The following is a 15,423-nucleotide window of genomic DNA, read 5'->3' on the forward strand; positions in this document are numbered from 1 at the left end:
GCGCGCCCGCCTCAGGCCCCGCCCTCGCCCGGGGCGGTCCCGGCTCGGGGGCCCTGGAGACGGAAACGGATCGGCGGCCGGGCCATGGAGGAGCGCCCGCAGTGGGGCCCGGAGGCCTGGGGCTCCGTGGAGGGGCGGCCGGCACCCCGGGCGGCCAGAACAGGTCGGGGGCCTGGAGAAGGTCGGGTCCGGTCCGCCTGGCGGGGAGACGGCCTGGGGGAGGCGGAGAACGGGACCCCGGGCGGAGGCGACCCGGGGGCCGGGACTTCGAGCTCCCGGGAGGAGTGCGCAGACCCAGAGCCTGGGAGGCGGAAAGCGCTAGAGGCGGGGGTGTCTGAGGGCTGGCAGGGGCCAGAGTCACAAACCGAGTAAGAGGGGAAGGAAGCGCGGAGCCCAGCCCTCAGCCTGAGGTGGGAGCGGCCACTCTTGGGTGCTTGGAGGGCGGGGGGCGGGGAGGGGCGGTGTCTGGGGCTGGAGGTCCAAACTCCCGGGTCTGGGGGGGAAGGCGGGGGTCTGGACCCCCGGGTCTGAGGAGGGAGGCGGGGGTCTGGACCCCCAGGTCTGAGAGGGGAGGAGAGGCTGGGCGCCTGGACCCCCGGGTCTGAGGAGGGAGGAGGGGCTGGGGGCCTGGACCTCCGGGTCTGAGGGGGGAGGAGGGGGGCCTGGACTCCCGGGTCTGAGGGGGGAGGAGGGGCTGGGGGCCTGGACCCCCGGGTCTGAGGGGGGAGGAGGGGCTGGGGGCCTGGACCCCCGGGTCTGAGGGGGGAGGAGGGGCTGGGGGCCTGGACCCCCGGGTCTGAGGGGGGAGGAGGGGCTGGGCGCCTGGACCCCCGGGTCTCAGGGGGGAGGAGGGGCTGGGGGCCTGGACCCCCGGGTCTGAGGGGGGAAGGCGGGGGTCTGGACCCCCGGGTCTGAGGAGGGAGGCGGGGGTCTGGACCCCCAGGTCTGAGAGGGGAGGAGAGGCTGGGCGCCTGGACCCCCGGGTCTGAGGAGGGAGGAGGGGCTGGGGGCCTGGACCCCCGGGTCTGAGGGGACATGGATCCCCGGGTCTGAGAGGGGAGGAGGGGCTGGGGGCCTGGATCCCCGGGTCTGAGGGGGGAAGAGGGGGGCCTGGACCCCCTGGTCTGAAGGGGGAGGGGCTGGAGGCCTGGACCACGCCCCCCCTCCGGTCTGACGGAGGAGGGGCGGGGATCTGCACTTCCGGGCCCGGACCCCCGGGGGGGGGTGGGGCGGGTGCCTGAGTCCCGGGCCCATCCAGCGCCCCGTCCCTGCCCAGGCCCGTCGCTGTCCTCTGTGCTGAATGAGCTGCCCAGCGCTGCCACCCTTCGGTACCGAGGCCCTGGGGTGCTGCCCTGGGGGGCTGAGGAGGCTGAGGACGAGGAGGCATGGGGGAGCATGCAGACCTCCGCAGACGCCGCACATGAGGAGCAGCCGGCGCCCGGCGCCTCCCGGGAACTGCCGTGGCCCATGGCGGCCAGGCGGGCGCACAGGTGAGGCCCCCGCCAGGCCCGGCCTCCTCGCCGCCGGCTGGCCGCGCCGCCCCCGTCTCTGGCCGCCCGTCTGCCCCTGCCCCTCTCCCAGCCGCCCCTCTGGGTTTCCTTGCCTCCCGTCACTGTTGACGCTTCTCAGGCTCCAAGGAGTCCCGTCTGCAGGAGTCCTGGTGCTCTCTCTCTCCCAGCTTCCGTGTCGTCTGTTGTTTCTCCCTCCAAGCCTGACTGCCTCTGTTTGAAATCTGTCGTTCACTTTTTTTCTTTCTCTCTGAGCTTTATGTCGGCCTCTGCCTCCCACCACTGTTATGTCTTTCTTTCCCCTGTCCTGCTACATAATTTGCAGGACGCAGTGAAAGCTGGGTCTCTTGTTCAACAGTTACTATGCATATGGCTCAGCAGTAAAAGTAAGCCGGAGGCCCTTCCGAGAACAGGGCCCTGGGCACTCCTCAGGTGACCCTTGACACTGACCCTTGCTCCTTATATAATCTGGACACTAGTCCGGAGGTGTGGGGAGGTTCCCTCATGCCAGGCAATGCTCTGACTCCGGCTGGGTGTCCAACAACGCAGCTCAGCTGTAACACTCTCTACCTGGAGATACAACCTCATTCACATGAAAAAAGACACGGTTATCACTCTCACCACTTAGGAAATTCTAGGCTTTAGGAGCCCTGTGCTAACAAGAGGAAGACCAAATAATACAGTTCTTTTTATTTTATCTTCTCTTAACCACTGGACCTCCAGGGAAGTCCTCGCGCCTGCTGCTTTATTCGATACAGTTGACAGATAGCATCTGATAAGTGTGAGGTGTACAGCGTCACACATGCCCTTATATGTTGCAAAATGGTCACCACAGTCGTGCTAGCATCTCCACCATGTCACATAATTGCTGCTTGTTTTTCTGTGGTGAGAACACTTACTCTGTGGGCAAGCTTCAAGTATACAGTGCCGCACTGTGAGCTGTGATCACCGAGCTCTGCTTTAGAGTCCCAGAATTCATTCATCTTCTAACTGGAAGTTTGTCCTCCTCGACCAACATCAGCATTTACCTACTCTACCCCCTGGTTCCCACCATCCTCCTGTCTTGTGAGTTCAGTTTTTTTATTTCACTTCATTTCATTTTCTGACTGTTCCGTGCAGCTTGTGGGATTTTTAGTTCCCCGACCGGGGATTGAACCTCCGCCCTCAGCAGTGAGAGCACAGAGTCCTAACCACTGCACCACCAGGGAACTCTCAGTTCAGTTCTTTTAGGTTCCACGTGGGATATCATACACTATGAAATATGTTTCTTATTATAAGTCACAGTATCACACCTACCTTTTTTTTTTAACTTTATGATGATATTTGCCGACAGAAAAGTGCATGAGGCTTACAGAGTTTTCCCAAAGCGAGGATCCAGATAACTTCCACCTGGGGCACCCCCATCTCCTTCCCAGACTTCTGCAGAGGATCGCTTCCTTGCTTCTCTTCACAGCTTCGCCATCTCTGTGTGCATCCCTGAACACTTTGTGCTTGCTCTGGGTCTCTCTGAATCGACCCCTGCAGTCTGTTTCCCGTCTTATGCTTAGCGTAGGCGTGTTCCTTTCTATTGCTACGGAGCACGCCCAGTTAGGGACGCCCGGCGGCTGGGTTGCCTCCACCTGTCGGTGATCTCCATTCGGGGCGGCTGGGTCGCTACGGTTCTGTCTCTGACTCTGTTCCCCCCCAGAGAGAGGCTTGCCAGGGACCGAGTGGCCCAGGGCGCAGGGGCCACAGGGGCCCAATGGACTCGGCTGATTCGGAGGTCCAAGGAGAAGGTGCGGGAAGGCCTGCGTTCCCTGCAGCCCTGGGCGTGGACGCTGAAGAGGATTGGGGGTACGGGGGATGGGGTTTGGGCTGGCGAGTTGGGGCAGAACTGGACTCCTGGCCTGAGAGAGGAGGGGCTGGGGGCCTGGACCTCTGGGTCCGAGGGAGGAGGGTCTGGGGTCTGGAAACCTGGGTCTGAGGGAGGTGAGGCTGGGCCCCCGGGTCTGGGGAGGAGGTGTGGGGTCTGGAAACCTGGGTCTGAGGGAGGTGAGGCTGGGCCCCCGGGTCTGGGGAGGAGGTGTGGGGTCTGGAAACCTGGGTCTGAGGGAGGTGAGGCTGGGCCCCCGGGTCTGGGGAGGAGGTGTGGGGTCTGGGCCCCCGGGTCTGAGGGAGGTGGGGCTGGGCCCCCGAGTCTGGGGAGGAGGTGTGGGGTCTGGGCCCCCGGGTCTGAGGGAGGTGGGGCTGGGCCCCCGGGTCTGGGGAGGAGGTGTGGGGTCTGGATCCTCGGATCTGAGGATGAGGTGTGGGGTCTAGACCTCCGAGTCCGAGGGAGGTGGGCCGTGACCCCGGGTCTGGGGAGGAGGTGTGGGGCTGTGCCCCTGGGTCTGAGGGAGGCGGGGCTGGGCCCCCAGGTCTGGGGAGGAAGTGTGGGGCTGAGCCCCCCGGTCTGGGGAGGCGGGCCGGGACCCCCGGGTCTGGGGGAGGAGGTGTGGGGCTGGGCCCCCGGGTCTGGGGAGGAGGTGTGGGGCTGGGCCCCCGGGTCTGGGGAGGAGGTGTGGGGCTGGGCCCCCGGGTCTGGGGAGGAGGTGTGGGGTCCGAGGCCGGCGGGCCAGGACCGCACTGGGAGCCGAGCCCGCGGCCTCTCTGCTGCCCCCTGCAGGACAGTTTGGCGCCGGCACCGAGTCCTACTTCTCGCTGCTGCGTTTCCTGCTGCTGCTCAACGTGCTGGCCTCGGTGCTGACGGCCTGCATGGTTCTGCTGCCCACCTGGTTGGAGGGGACTCCCCCGGGTCCCCCTGCCCCGAACGCCTCCTCGCCCTGCGGCTCCTACAACCCCGGCTCCCACGGCCTGGTCACCTTCGCCACTGAGCTTTTCAACCTGCTCTCTGGAGAGGTGCGTGCCTGGGTCCCGGGATCCTCAGGGCCCCCCGACCCTGGTGGCCCGCTCCCTGAGCCCCCTTGTCCTGCCTTTCCTTCCGCAGGGTTTTCTAGAATGGTCTCCTCTCTTCTACGGGTTCTACCCGCCCCGCCCACGCCTGACCATCACCTACCTGTGCGCTGCCTTTGCCATTGGCCTCCTCTACCTGCTGCTCATCCTCCACCGGTCAGCGACACCCCTGCACCCAGAGCCCCTGGACCGTGGCGGGGAGGAGCGGTGGGGGGAGCGCCCTCCTGCATAGGCCTGCGTCTCGCTCCGCTGCGGGGTCCCTTTCTCTCTCCTTGAATTGCAATCGGATTTTAAAATGCTTCATGACTGGCTCCAGGCCGAGGATGAAGACAGATGTCTCCATCCTGTGACTTAGTCTAGTCGGGAGGGAAAGATATGAAACAAACAAGGAAATTAATTGCATCTTTTCTGGAGGGGAGAGTGGCTGAACAGGAAATAAACAGGGGTGATTCATTCACTCAGGGATAGATATTAACTGAGCAGATACTATGTGTCAAGCATTGTTCTAGGCATGTGGCAAAATAGAGCAAAAAAAAAAAAAAAAAAACCAGCAGAGTCTGGTTGGTCCAGGTGGAGCTGACATTTTAACAGGAGAGACAAGTAACAAGCAATAGACCGTAACGAGTGGGCGGACTGTATGGCATGTTAGAGGGTGATGGTCCACTGCCCCGCCCCCGACCACCATCGCCTGTATCAACACTATAGCTTGCTTTTGGCCCATTTTGTTCTTTATATAAAGGAAGACTCTATATATGTTGAGACTAAAGCCCACGAGACTCCCTAATAATTGGAAGAGGGATGTGGTGAATGATAGAAGTTGGGAACGACTCTAGGTGTTGGGACTTCCCTGGCCGTCCAGGGGTTAAGACTCTGCCTTCCACTGCAGGGGCCGCAGGTTCAACCCCTCATCAGGGAGCTAAGGTCCTGTATGCCGCAGGGTGCAGCCAAAAATTAAACAAAATAATGACGAATGGCTCCAAAACAAACAAGAAAAGAATGACATTGAGATGGGGAGGGCTGTAGAAAGAGCAGGCTTTGGGCAGGGACTATCCAGGGTGCAGTTTTGGATCAGTAGATTATGAGGGAATATTGAGTAGGCATTTGCATGTGTGGGGGCTGGGCGAAAGGCCACAGGTGGAAGCAAGGAGGGCAGGTGGGTGCACTTGGGGGTTGATGGGGGCTGGCACCGGGGGTGGTGGAGGAGGAGCCTGCACTGAAGTTAAAAATCTGAGACTCACCAGCACTCAGGCAAGCCTGCAAGACTCCCAAAGGAAGGGACTAGGGTCAAGAAAGAAACACGACTTAGAGAGAGAGAGAGAGAGAGTGAGTGTGTGCTGGGGTCCAGCGACACCAGAGGGGGTACAGCTTATAGTCAAGTAGGGGAGATAAATTTCGAGACTGACTTAAATAAACAAGCCAGTCAGCATTTGCGGTTTGGGAGCTGGTACTACATAGAAAACAAATGAGAGGATTTGACAGACCAGGGATCAGCACATTTTTTGTTTTGCTGGTAAAAGGGGGAAGGCCAGGTGGGAGGCAGTGGCATCTCTGCAGGTCACGTGGTCTCCGTCTCAACTACAGTCTGCTGGGCAAAGCGGCTGTGGCAGCGGGCGAACGAGTGGGCGTGGCTGTGCACCAGTAAAACTTTATTGACAAAAAACAAGATTTGGTCTCAGGGCCATGGTTTGCCGGCCCTCTTTGATACAAAATAACGCGTGGGGACCGTCTTTACGTGGAGTGGCCAGTAAAGAGCTCTCTGAGGAGGTGACCTCTGGGCTGCAAAGGTGGCAGGGAGGCAGCCAGGTGAACAGACAAGCCTCAGGCACTTGAGACAGGGTAGGCAGAGGCTGTGGAGTAGGTTCTAAGCGGGAATGCCACGGATCCTCGTAATGGAAGGTTCGACTGGCTGCGAGCGGGGGCCTGGCGAGAGGGCACAGGTGAAAGCAAGGAGGGCAGGTGGGTGCACATGGGGGTGATGGGGGCTGGCACCGGGGCTGGTGAAGTTGGACGTGGAGTCTTTTTGTCCCTTTAGTTTGCTGTTTTAGTCCTTTTCTCAGGCTTTCCAGCCCCTCCCTAGGTCCTTGTCCCCCTCTCTCCAGTCTCTCTACCTGCCCCTCCTGCCTCTGGGCCTCTCCTCTGAGCCCAGCTTTCCCCATCTCCTTTTCTCTTACTGAGTCTTTGTCCCCCGTTCTTGCAATCTCTGCCACTTTGGGGTCTCAGTCTCCCCTCTGAATCTCTCTCCAGAGCCTCTGTTTCCTTCTCAGAAGAGCTGGCCTTCTCTCTTAGGGGTCTGTCCTCCAGGGCCTCTGTTCCTTCTCAGGAGAGCTGGCCTTCTCTCCTAGGTGTCTGTCCCTCCTTTCCGGGGTCGGTCCTCCAGGTCTGTTTCTGAATCTCGTTAGTCTTTGGCATCAATGTCTGGATGTGTCTCCATCAGGTAGCATTTCTCCAAGTGCCCTGTGTCTCAGCGTTCCCTATTTGCCCCCTAAGATGGGAGAGGTGTCCCCCTGCTCACAGATGTCTTGCCTACACTCCATCTCCCGGTTCTCCCCTCTCTTAGCTCGGTGTCTGGGCTGAAGCAGACGTTGTTGGCTGAATCAGAGGCCCTGACCCGCTACAGCCACCGCGTGTTCTCCGCCTGGAACTTTGGACTCAGCGGGGAGGTCCACGTGAGACTCCGCCAGCGCCTGATCCTATATGAGTTGCAGGTGCGCTTAGCGGTGGGGCCCTGCGAGCACGGGGCACCCGAGGGGGCGGGGTTGAGAGAGTGGGCGGGGCCTGGGCCAGGAACGGGGCCTCCAGAGAGATGCTGGGCGGAGCTTTCTTCTTAGGAGGCGGGCCTTGAGGGAAAAGGGCTGAAGGCCACTACAGGTATGCCTGACGTCAGGGGTACAGGAAAAAGCTAGCTCAGTTCACAGTTAGGAGCAGGGCGTGGCCAGAAAAGGCTTGGTAGAGTGGAACCGAAACTCCAAAGGCCAGGCAGAAGTGCTGGGCGGGCCCTAGGAGGAGCTTGATGTGTTGGGCGCAGCCTTGGAAGGGCGGAGTCAGTTTTAAATTGTCAATCCGGAGGGTCTTGGATGGGCTGGTCAGGACTATAGATGTTCTTAGGGAGCCGATGCAACATCAGTTCCCGTTGAGCGTGGACCCCAGGCTGGACCTGGGGCAGTGGAACACAAGTGGACGTCTCTTCCGGCCTTAGGTGGAGCTGGAGGAAGCGCGAGTGCGGCGCAAGGCTGCGGTGCGGACCCTGGGCCAACAAGCCAGGCTGTGGTCGGTGCGCCTGCTGGTCAACCTGGTGGTGCTGGCGCTCCTGGGGGCAGCCTTCTACGGCGTCTACTGGGCTACCGAAACCACTGTGGGGCTGCAGGTGTGGAGGGCCCTGGGGGAGGAAAGGCCCTGGGACCTACCTTTCCAAGGGTGGAGGAGACTGAAGCCTGATTCTTGGAATCTCAGAGAGGAAGGATTGGGGTCCGGGTGGTGGTGGTGGTGGTGGTTATGATTGGACCGTGGACTTTCAGGGTGCTGAAGGAAGAAGAGGCTGGGGGAGGATAATGGTAAGCATGGCCCCTGCAGGACCGCAGAGCCTCTTCTCTTGGTCCACCCTCCCTCCTAGAACAAGCCTCTTATCCAGCGGACGCCAGTACTGAAGCTCGTGGTGGATTACCTTCCGTCCATCTTCATCTCCGTGGCCAACTTCGTGCTGCCCCCTGTGTTCAAGCTCATTGCCCCCCTGGAGGGCTACACCAGGAGTCGCCAGATCGTTTTTATCCTACTCAGGTTCTGGACTCCTGGCGTGGGCTGGGTCTGGCCAAGGGACATTGGGTCTACCAAATAAGAGACTGACATCGTCAAGATATGGGGTCCGGTGGGATCTGGATTCAGATCCCGACTCCTCTTGTCACTGAACCCCAGTTTTCTTCATCTGTGAAGTGGGGAGAACTGTGAGCACGCTCCACGCAGGAGAATCCGGGCACGTGGTGGGCGCTCCATCAGTGTTGATGCCCTTTTTCTCTTTTCCACTTGCCAGGACAGTGTCTCTCCGCCTGGTCTCTCTGCTGGTCCTGCTCGTCTCTCTCTGGAGTAAGATCACTTGCGGGGGCGATGCGGAGGATAATAAGTGCAAAACCTGTGGCTATAATTACCAAGAACTTCCGGTGAGGATGCGGGGACTCCTGGGGTCCTTGAAGGAAAGGAAGAGCCCGGTGGGTTCCAGATTCTTGGTTTGGGAGGAAAGAGGAGCTTGCGGTGCTAGAATACCTTCCCCATGAGGACAGGGGTATGGATATTTAAAAAGAAGAAAGACCCCGCCCCCCCAGATAAAGTATTGATAGAGTCTCATACTTTTGCAATTTGGAGACTCAGCTGTTTGGGTCTACAGGGTCCTGAGGTCTTTCTGACCTGTTCTTCCTCCCTCAGTGCTGGGAGACCCGCCTGGGACAGGAGATGTACAAACTCCTACTATTTGATCTGCTAACCGGCCTGGCAGTCATCCTGCTCATCCAGTTTCCTCGGAAGTGCGAATCCCTCCCCTTGCTGTGGCCCCGCCCCTGCCCTAGGCCCCCCAGACCACGCCCCCTACAGCCACGATTATTCACTCCACTCAAGCCCCGCCCCCTAGGCACACACCCCTGCCGGGCCTGGGAAGTTTCGCCCCGCCTCCAGATGGGCTCCCTTCCGATTGGTGGGTGGGACGGTGAAGGCGGGGAAACCCGTGGCCGGCCCGCCTCTGATTGGGCCGGTCTCACCCTGCCCCTCAGGCTGCTCTGCGGCCTCTGTCCCGGGGCGCTGGGCCGTTTCGCGAGGACCCAGGAGTTCCAGGTGCCTGACGAAGTGCTGGGGCTCATCTACGCACAGACGGTGGTCTGGGTGGGGAGTTTTTTCTGCCCTTTACTGCCTTTGCTCAACACGGTGAAGTTCCTGTTGCTTTTTTACTTGAAGAAGGTGAGCGGTGGGGAGCAGCCTTGGGTCTGAGGCGGGGAGGTACTGGGGCTTGGGTTTCTGGATTCTGGGAGAAGACAGTACTTAAGGATGTGACTCCCGAATCCTGGTGAGGGAGGATGCCGGGGTCCCGGACTACAAGATCCTGATAGAGCACGGGTCTGGAGGACAGATCCCTGGATGTGAGAGGAAGGGTCCAGGGCATCCCAATTGTTAGGTATGAGGGAAGTGGGGGACCGACCCGGACTCTTGTCTGATGGTGGAAAAGAACTGGGATTCCTGGCTCCTGATTGAGGAGAGGGGGCCAGGGATTAGGGCTCCTGGATGGTGAAGAAGGAGCGTCTGGGGCTCAGATTCCTGTGTCTCATATTCCCTTCATCCCCTCCTGCCAGATCACCCTCTTCTCCACCTGCTCCCCGGCCTCCCGCACCTTTCGAGCCTCCACTGTGAATTTCTTTTTCCCCTTGGTCCTTCTCCTGGGTCTGGCCATCTCCGCGGTTCCTGTGCTTTATAGCATCTTCCTGTAAGTGTGGGAGGTACCGGCCTCTCCCACCCTCCACCCTCCTGTCCAGGGTTCTGACTTTGGGCCATCCTTGACCTCTGCCTATCTCTGATTCCAGGATCCCACCTTCCAAGGTGTGTGGTCCATTCCGGGGTCAGTCGTCCATCTGGGTGGCGATCCCCGAGTCTATCTGCAAACTGCCACAGATGGCCCAGAATTTTCTCTTCTTCCTGGGTACCCAGGCTTTTGCTGTGCCCCTTCTGCTGATCTCCAGGTGAGGGCGCTAGACTCCTGGGTCTGATTCTGAATGTCTGACCTGGGGTCCCGCTGCCTGCTTCCGAGAGAGAAGGGGGTTGGGGCCCAAACTCTTGGGTCTGCGGGAAGGAGGGGGCTGGGATGCTTCGACTCCTTGAGTCTGAAGGAGGAGGTCCAGACCCCTGCTTTCTAAAAAGCCCTACGTGGAAGATATTCTGAGAACGTTTGCGGAGTGGCTTCCACTTTATCTCCGCTAGCATCCTGATGGCGTATACAGTGGCCCTGGCTAACTCATATGGACGCCTCATCTCTGAACTCAAACGCCAGATACAGACGGTGAGCCAGGCCTGGCCCCTGGGAAGGGGTCCTGGAGAGTATGAAAAAGAACACAGGGGAGAGATGTGTCTCACCTCCCCTCTACCTTTCCCTCAGGAGGCGCAGAATAAAGTCTTCCTGGCACAGCGTGCTGTGGCGCTGAGCTCGGCCGACAGAACTCTTTGACCTCTCCAGCCTGGCTTGGGGTGACGTCCCACTTCCAGCCCCAGACCTGCTCCCAGATCCTTTTTGAGCTTCGTCAACATCATTTGGAAAATGAGTGAACTGGGGAAGACCCCGTGCTTTTCCAGCCCCGGGATTCCCTGCTGAGGCCCCGACCCTCCAGGGAACGTCTTTCTAGTACTGTATCAATGAATCTAGTACTGTGTCAATAAACACAGCGGAGGCCGCTGAGTGCTTTTTAATCTCCGGTCCAGAAGCTGGGGCAAGCCTTCACAGGACATAAACCAATCAAATGTGTGGCTCTGAGAGCGTGGCGGACTCTTCCGCGAGAGAGACCGCGCCAGCCAATCAGCGGCTGCGTTCAGGAGCCTCGGGGCGGGGGCACGTGATTGAATCAGAGTCTTGGGGAGCGGCGGTCGCTAGGCGACGCCACGCGCGATTCTCGGAGACGGGGGACGTGGGCCCCGCAGCCAGTCACCTCTCGCTACAGCCCTGGGGGGTCGTGTCAGGCAGCGCAGAGCCAATCCGTGGCCGAGGAAGGAGCAACGGGGCGGGGCCTGCCTCTCGCCAATTGGAAGTGCCAGGAGGTGGGCCTGTCGGTCCGCGGACGGCTGAGGCGCCATGAATATTTTACCCAAGAAGAGCTGGCACGTCCGGAACAAGGACAATGTCGCCCGCGTGCGGCGTGACGAGGCCCGAGCCCGTGAGGAGGAGAAAGAGCGTGAGCGGAGGGCGCTGCTCGCTCAGCAGGAGGTGAGCCCCCGGCCCGGGCGGACGCGGCGCCGCGGCTCAGCGCGCAGGCGCCGGGGAGCGGGGCGGCGCCGGGGAGCGGGGCGGCGCCGGGGAGCGGGGCGGCGCCGGGGAGCGGGGCGGCGCCGGGGAGCGGGGCGGCGCCGGGGAGCGGGGCGGCGCCGGGGAGCGGGGCGGCGCCGGGGAGCGGGGCGGCGCCGGGGAGCGGGGCGGCGCCGGGGAGCGGGGCGGCGCCGGGGAGCGGGGCGGCGCCGGGGAGCGGGGCGGCGCCGGGGAGCGGGGCGGCGCCGGGGAGCGGGGCGGCGCCGGGGAGCGGGCCCTGGCGGACCTGGGGCCGGCTCCCGGGCGGGCTGGGCCTGCGGGCCGTGCCGACGTTCCCCTCGACCTCTCCTTGGTCCTCCTGGAGGGCCGGAGTAGGGGGTCGTGAGTAATCGGAGCCCTGGGCAGTTCACGGAAGCTCGGGCCGCTTGTTACTTTAGCTGTACAAACACCCTGTGCAGTGAGCTCTTGCTGTCCCCTGGCGGCTCAGACAGTAAAGAGTCTGCCTACAGTGCGGGAGACCCGGGTTCGACCCCAGGGTCGGGAAGATCCCCTGGAGGAGGAAATGGCGATCCGCTCCAGTATTCTTGCCTGGAGAATCCCCTGGATGAAGGAGCCTGGTGGGCTACATACCATGGGGTCTCAAGGAGTCAGAAACGACTGAGCGACTTCAGTTTCGCTTTCCCCTGTTCATCCCGTGCAAAGCGCTTGATTTGCAGTCTCTCGAGCCCTGTTCGTTCTTAGCGGGGCGGTTATCTCCCTTCGGCGGCGAAGTGAGATGGCTTCAGAGGAGCCACAGCGAAGCGACAGTGTCTCAAGCCAGTCCCGCTGCGCCAGGCGTGCCTTTTGCCTGCACCGCTGCGCACAAACGTTAGAGAGTCTCTCTAACTCCTCACCTGTTTGGTTTACACCTAGCTTCCAGTCCTTTGACTAATCCGATCGTCAGCACTGGCTGGGAGGTAGTCAGGGTTTTTAAAGCTCACCTTTATCGGACTTCCCTAGTGGCCCAGTGGCGTCCAATGCAGGGGCCCCAGATTCAGTCCTTGATCAGAGAACTAGATCGCACATGCTATAAAACTAAGATCTGATGCAGCCAAAGCAATATTTTTTAAGTTCACGGTTATCAACAGAAATTGGAAATCAAATGGGCATAATGACTCAGCGCCCTTCCTGGAATTCAGATCACCTGTCCTAATAGATGTTTTGGCTGCCTTTATAGCTGTTTTCATTGTGTCAGAAATGAAACCCCCTCGTTTACTGTTTGGAAGATGGCTTACAAACCATGCCTTGCCTCACTGCTCCACCCTCTCCCCAGGAATAGTCAGGTGCCTCTTCTGGGTTCCCAGTGCCCCTGCTCCCTTCCTTCGAGCCCTTACCACTGCGGTGGTCAGCACTAGGCTCAAGAGTCCCTTGGGCTACAGCTAGGTTCTGAATGTTCTGCCTGTAACTTTTTTTCCCTCCAGGCCCGCACAGAATTCCTACGGAAGAAAGCCAGGCATCAGAACTCACTTCCTGCACTGGAAGCAGAAACGGGAGCCGCAGGCAGTTCTGGCCCTGTGGATCTGTTTCGGGAGCTGCTGGAAGAAGGCAAGGGGGCGACGAGAGGCAATAAAGAGTACGAGGAAGAGAAGCGACAGGAGAAAGTAAGGTGGCCTTACCCTCTTCCTCGGGTCACGGGTGGAGCCAGGGGTGGGGGTGTACCTTGCCCTCAGGTGTGACTTCGGGAGTATTTAGGGAGATGGTGGGGATTAAACAAGCTAGAGAACTCAGAATAGTATTAGAACATAGCATGTTAAGAGGTGTTGATTATTGCCGGGTGCTAGGTAGACCCCCTCAGGTCTCTAACCTGATGTGCAAACCTTGAAGATGTTGGAAGTGTTAAGCTTCTTAAAATGTAAATCAGACGCTGTCCCTCACTTGCCCTCGGGGTTTCCTATCAGACTGCCTCCCCGCCCCTCCCCGCTCAGTCACTGCTTTACCTGGCTGGCTTCACGGTTTCTTTTCTATCTCCTCAAAGATGCTGCCTTTGAACCCTAACATAAGCAGTCCCCTCCTTCCTATGCTGTTTGTTGCTGAAGCTGTCCTGGTGCCCCAGAGCAGGGGCGCCCCGGGGACTCATCTCTGAAGTCCCAGCAGCTGGCAGAGTCGGCTCCTGACGGGCTCTGCTGGCTGAATGTCTGGTTCTGCCTCCGCGGGAACCCTGGCTGCCTGAGAGGGAACATGCTTCCTGTTCTCACTTTCACATCTTGTCTCCCTCAGGAGAGGCAAGAGAAAGCCCTGGGCATCCTAACATACCTGGGACAGAGTGCAGCGGAAGCCCAGACTCAGCCCCCATGGTACCAACTGCCCCCTAGGCCGGGCGGCCCCGCCTCTGGTCCTGGGCCCGACGAGAGGATCAAGAGCCGCCTGGACCCGCTGCGGGAGATGCAGAAGCACTTGGGGAAGAAGAGAAAGCACAGTGGAGACAGTGGTGGTCACAGCACAAAGGAAAAGAAGGCGCCTGAGAAACAGCGACCCAGAGAGTAAGGAGCCTCCTTGGCCAAGTGGGCACCACGGGCGCTCTGGCTGAGGCAGGGGCTCTGGGGTCTGCAAGGTCAGGCCCATTTTCGTAACACCGTTGAACGTTTTCAGCCTTGTTCCGGGGTCTGCAGAGACTACATGGTATTTATTACAAGGCCACTGCTCTGGTGGCTGGTGGGCCATCTGCTTGCTCTTGTTCACATTGTATACATTAGATTCTGGACAGCTCTGAGGTTGTTTCTGAGACCAGAGTTTGAGGAGCAGAGGTTCGAGTCAACAGGCGTTCTTGTGTTCCTAGGATGCCAGACCGCCGAGTGCAGGCTGGCACCCTGGCCAGTCTCCTCACAGAGGAGGGGATGAGCTAGGCAGTGCGCAAATCCGCCCAGCCGAGGATTGGCAGAGGAGCACTGCCCGTCGAGGCCACCTGCCGGGTCCCAGCGTCAAACCCCTGCCCTTCGAGGGGCTGGGCCTCCAGCTTCCCACACTGACTGTACTCTCCCTGCAGGCCTCCGTCCCTGGAGCAGCTGCGAGCGGACCGTCTGCGGCGGGAAGCGGCCGAGAGGGCGCGGGCAGAGGCCCTGCTGGCCCGGGTGGGTGGCACGGCGGCCCCGGAGGAGCAGCCGGAAGAGGTGGACGAGCGGCGGAGGCGGTACAACTCGCAGTTCAACCCCCAGCTGGCCCGGCGTCCCCGCCGCCAGGACCCACCCGCGGCTCCCTGACTCTCAAGGGGGGACAGGAGAGGCCGCTGCTGCCAGCCGTCATATAAAACTATTTATTCATAAATATTTTCCAAAATGAAAATAGGTTTACCAAAAAATGTCCCTCACTGGGGAGGGGAGGGGGCGGCCCTGGCCCGGGCCCGGGCCCTGGGGCGGGCTGGGGGAGCCTCCCAGCCCCCCGCTGCCAGGGGCGGGGCTGCCGAGGCCGGGCGCCGTCCCCCCGGGGGCGGGGCCCTCACCTGGGCGGGGTCGCATGCGGGGAGGGGAGGCGGGGCCGGTGTCACTGGAGGTCCCGGTCCTCCAGGTAGCGGTACTCAAAGGTGAAGCCTTCCTTCTTCCGCTGGCCCCACTTCTCGTAGTCAAAGTAGATGTAGGTGCCCTGGCCGGGGGAGAAGGCGGTCAGTGAAGGCACGGGGCTTGGGGTCCGGCTGGAGGACGGAGGACGGAGGGCCGGCACTCAGGGCCTGGCAGAGGCGGGCGCCGGCCCGCTGTGAGCATACGCCGCCTCCCTGCACCCTCACGAGGCTCTTCTCCGGCGGGAACGTGCTCGCCCCGCAGTGGAGCCGGCTCTGGCTCCAGGCGTGTGTGCCCAACTCCTGCTGCTCCTTGTGATGGCTGTGCCTTTGGAGCACTGATCACTGCTGAGTGTGTGAGGCAAACCCTCGAGGCCGCAGAACAGGCGGGCGCCTCCGTCCAGGCATGCTGCCTGGACAGACGTTTTATTACAACCACGGTGGCGCGGGAATTTCTGAGGGGCTGACGCCTA

At 60.7% G+C, this 15,423-nt stretch overlaps 3 protein-coding genes across 9 annotated transcripts in view; 2 read left to right on the top strand and 1 right to left on the bottom strand.

The window, feature by feature from the left end:
- On the top strand, positions 1 to 10,871 carry TMC4 (transmembrane channel like 4). The gene is made up of 15 exons (XM_069552058.1): positions 1 to 163; positions 1,277 to 1,490; positions 3,196 to 3,341; positions 4,153 to 4,385; positions 4,474 to 4,595; positions 6,997 to 7,144; positions 7,636 to 7,803; positions 8,050 to 8,213; positions 8,464 to 8,590; positions 8,853 to 8,950; positions 9,194 to 9,377; positions 9,767 to 9,897; positions 9,995 to 10,150; positions 10,389 to 10,467; positions 10,564 to 10,871. Exons 1-15 carry the CDS (start codon positions 85 to 87, stop codon positions 10,630 to 10,632), a joined length of 2,118 nt encoding a protein of 705 aa, XP_069408159.1. The 5' UTR covers positions 1 to 84; the 3' UTR covers positions 10,633 to 10,871.
- On the top strand, positions 10,814 to 14,739 carry LENG1 (leukocyte receptor cluster member 1). Its single transcript, XM_069552096.1, has 4 exons — positions 10,814 to 11,382; positions 12,882 to 13,061; positions 13,678 to 13,940; positions 14,444 to 14,739. The coding sequence occupies exons 1-4, from the start codon at positions 11,251 to 11,253 to the stop codon at positions 14,655 to 14,657; spliced, it is 789 nt and encodes a 262-aa protein (XP_069408197.1). The 5' UTR covers positions 10,814 to 11,250; the 3' UTR covers positions 14,658 to 14,739.
- CNOT3 (CCR4-NOT transcription complex subunit 3) overlaps positions 14,697 to 15,423 on the bottom strand; it is a 16,194-nt gene continuing 15,467 nt past the window's right edge. For all 7 annotated transcript variants that reach the window (XM_069552065.1, XM_069552064.1, XM_069552062.1 and 4 more), the window contains exon 18: positions 14,697 to 15,036. In XM_069552065.1, the coding sequence (XP_069408166.1) occupies positions 14,938 to 15,036 (99 nt within the window). In that variant the 3' untranslated portion in view covers positions 14,697 to 14,937. The remainder of the gene's footprint in view (positions 15,037 to 15,423) is intronic.

Source organism: Ovis canadensis, chromosome 14 (assembly GCF_042477335.2).
Source record: "Ovis canadensis isolate MfBH-ARS-UI-01 breed Bighorn chromosome 14, ARS-UI_OviCan_v2, whole genome shotgun sequence".
Lineage (NCBI taxonomy): Eukaryota > Metazoa > Chordata > Mammalia > Artiodactyla > Bovidae > Ovis > Ovis canadensis.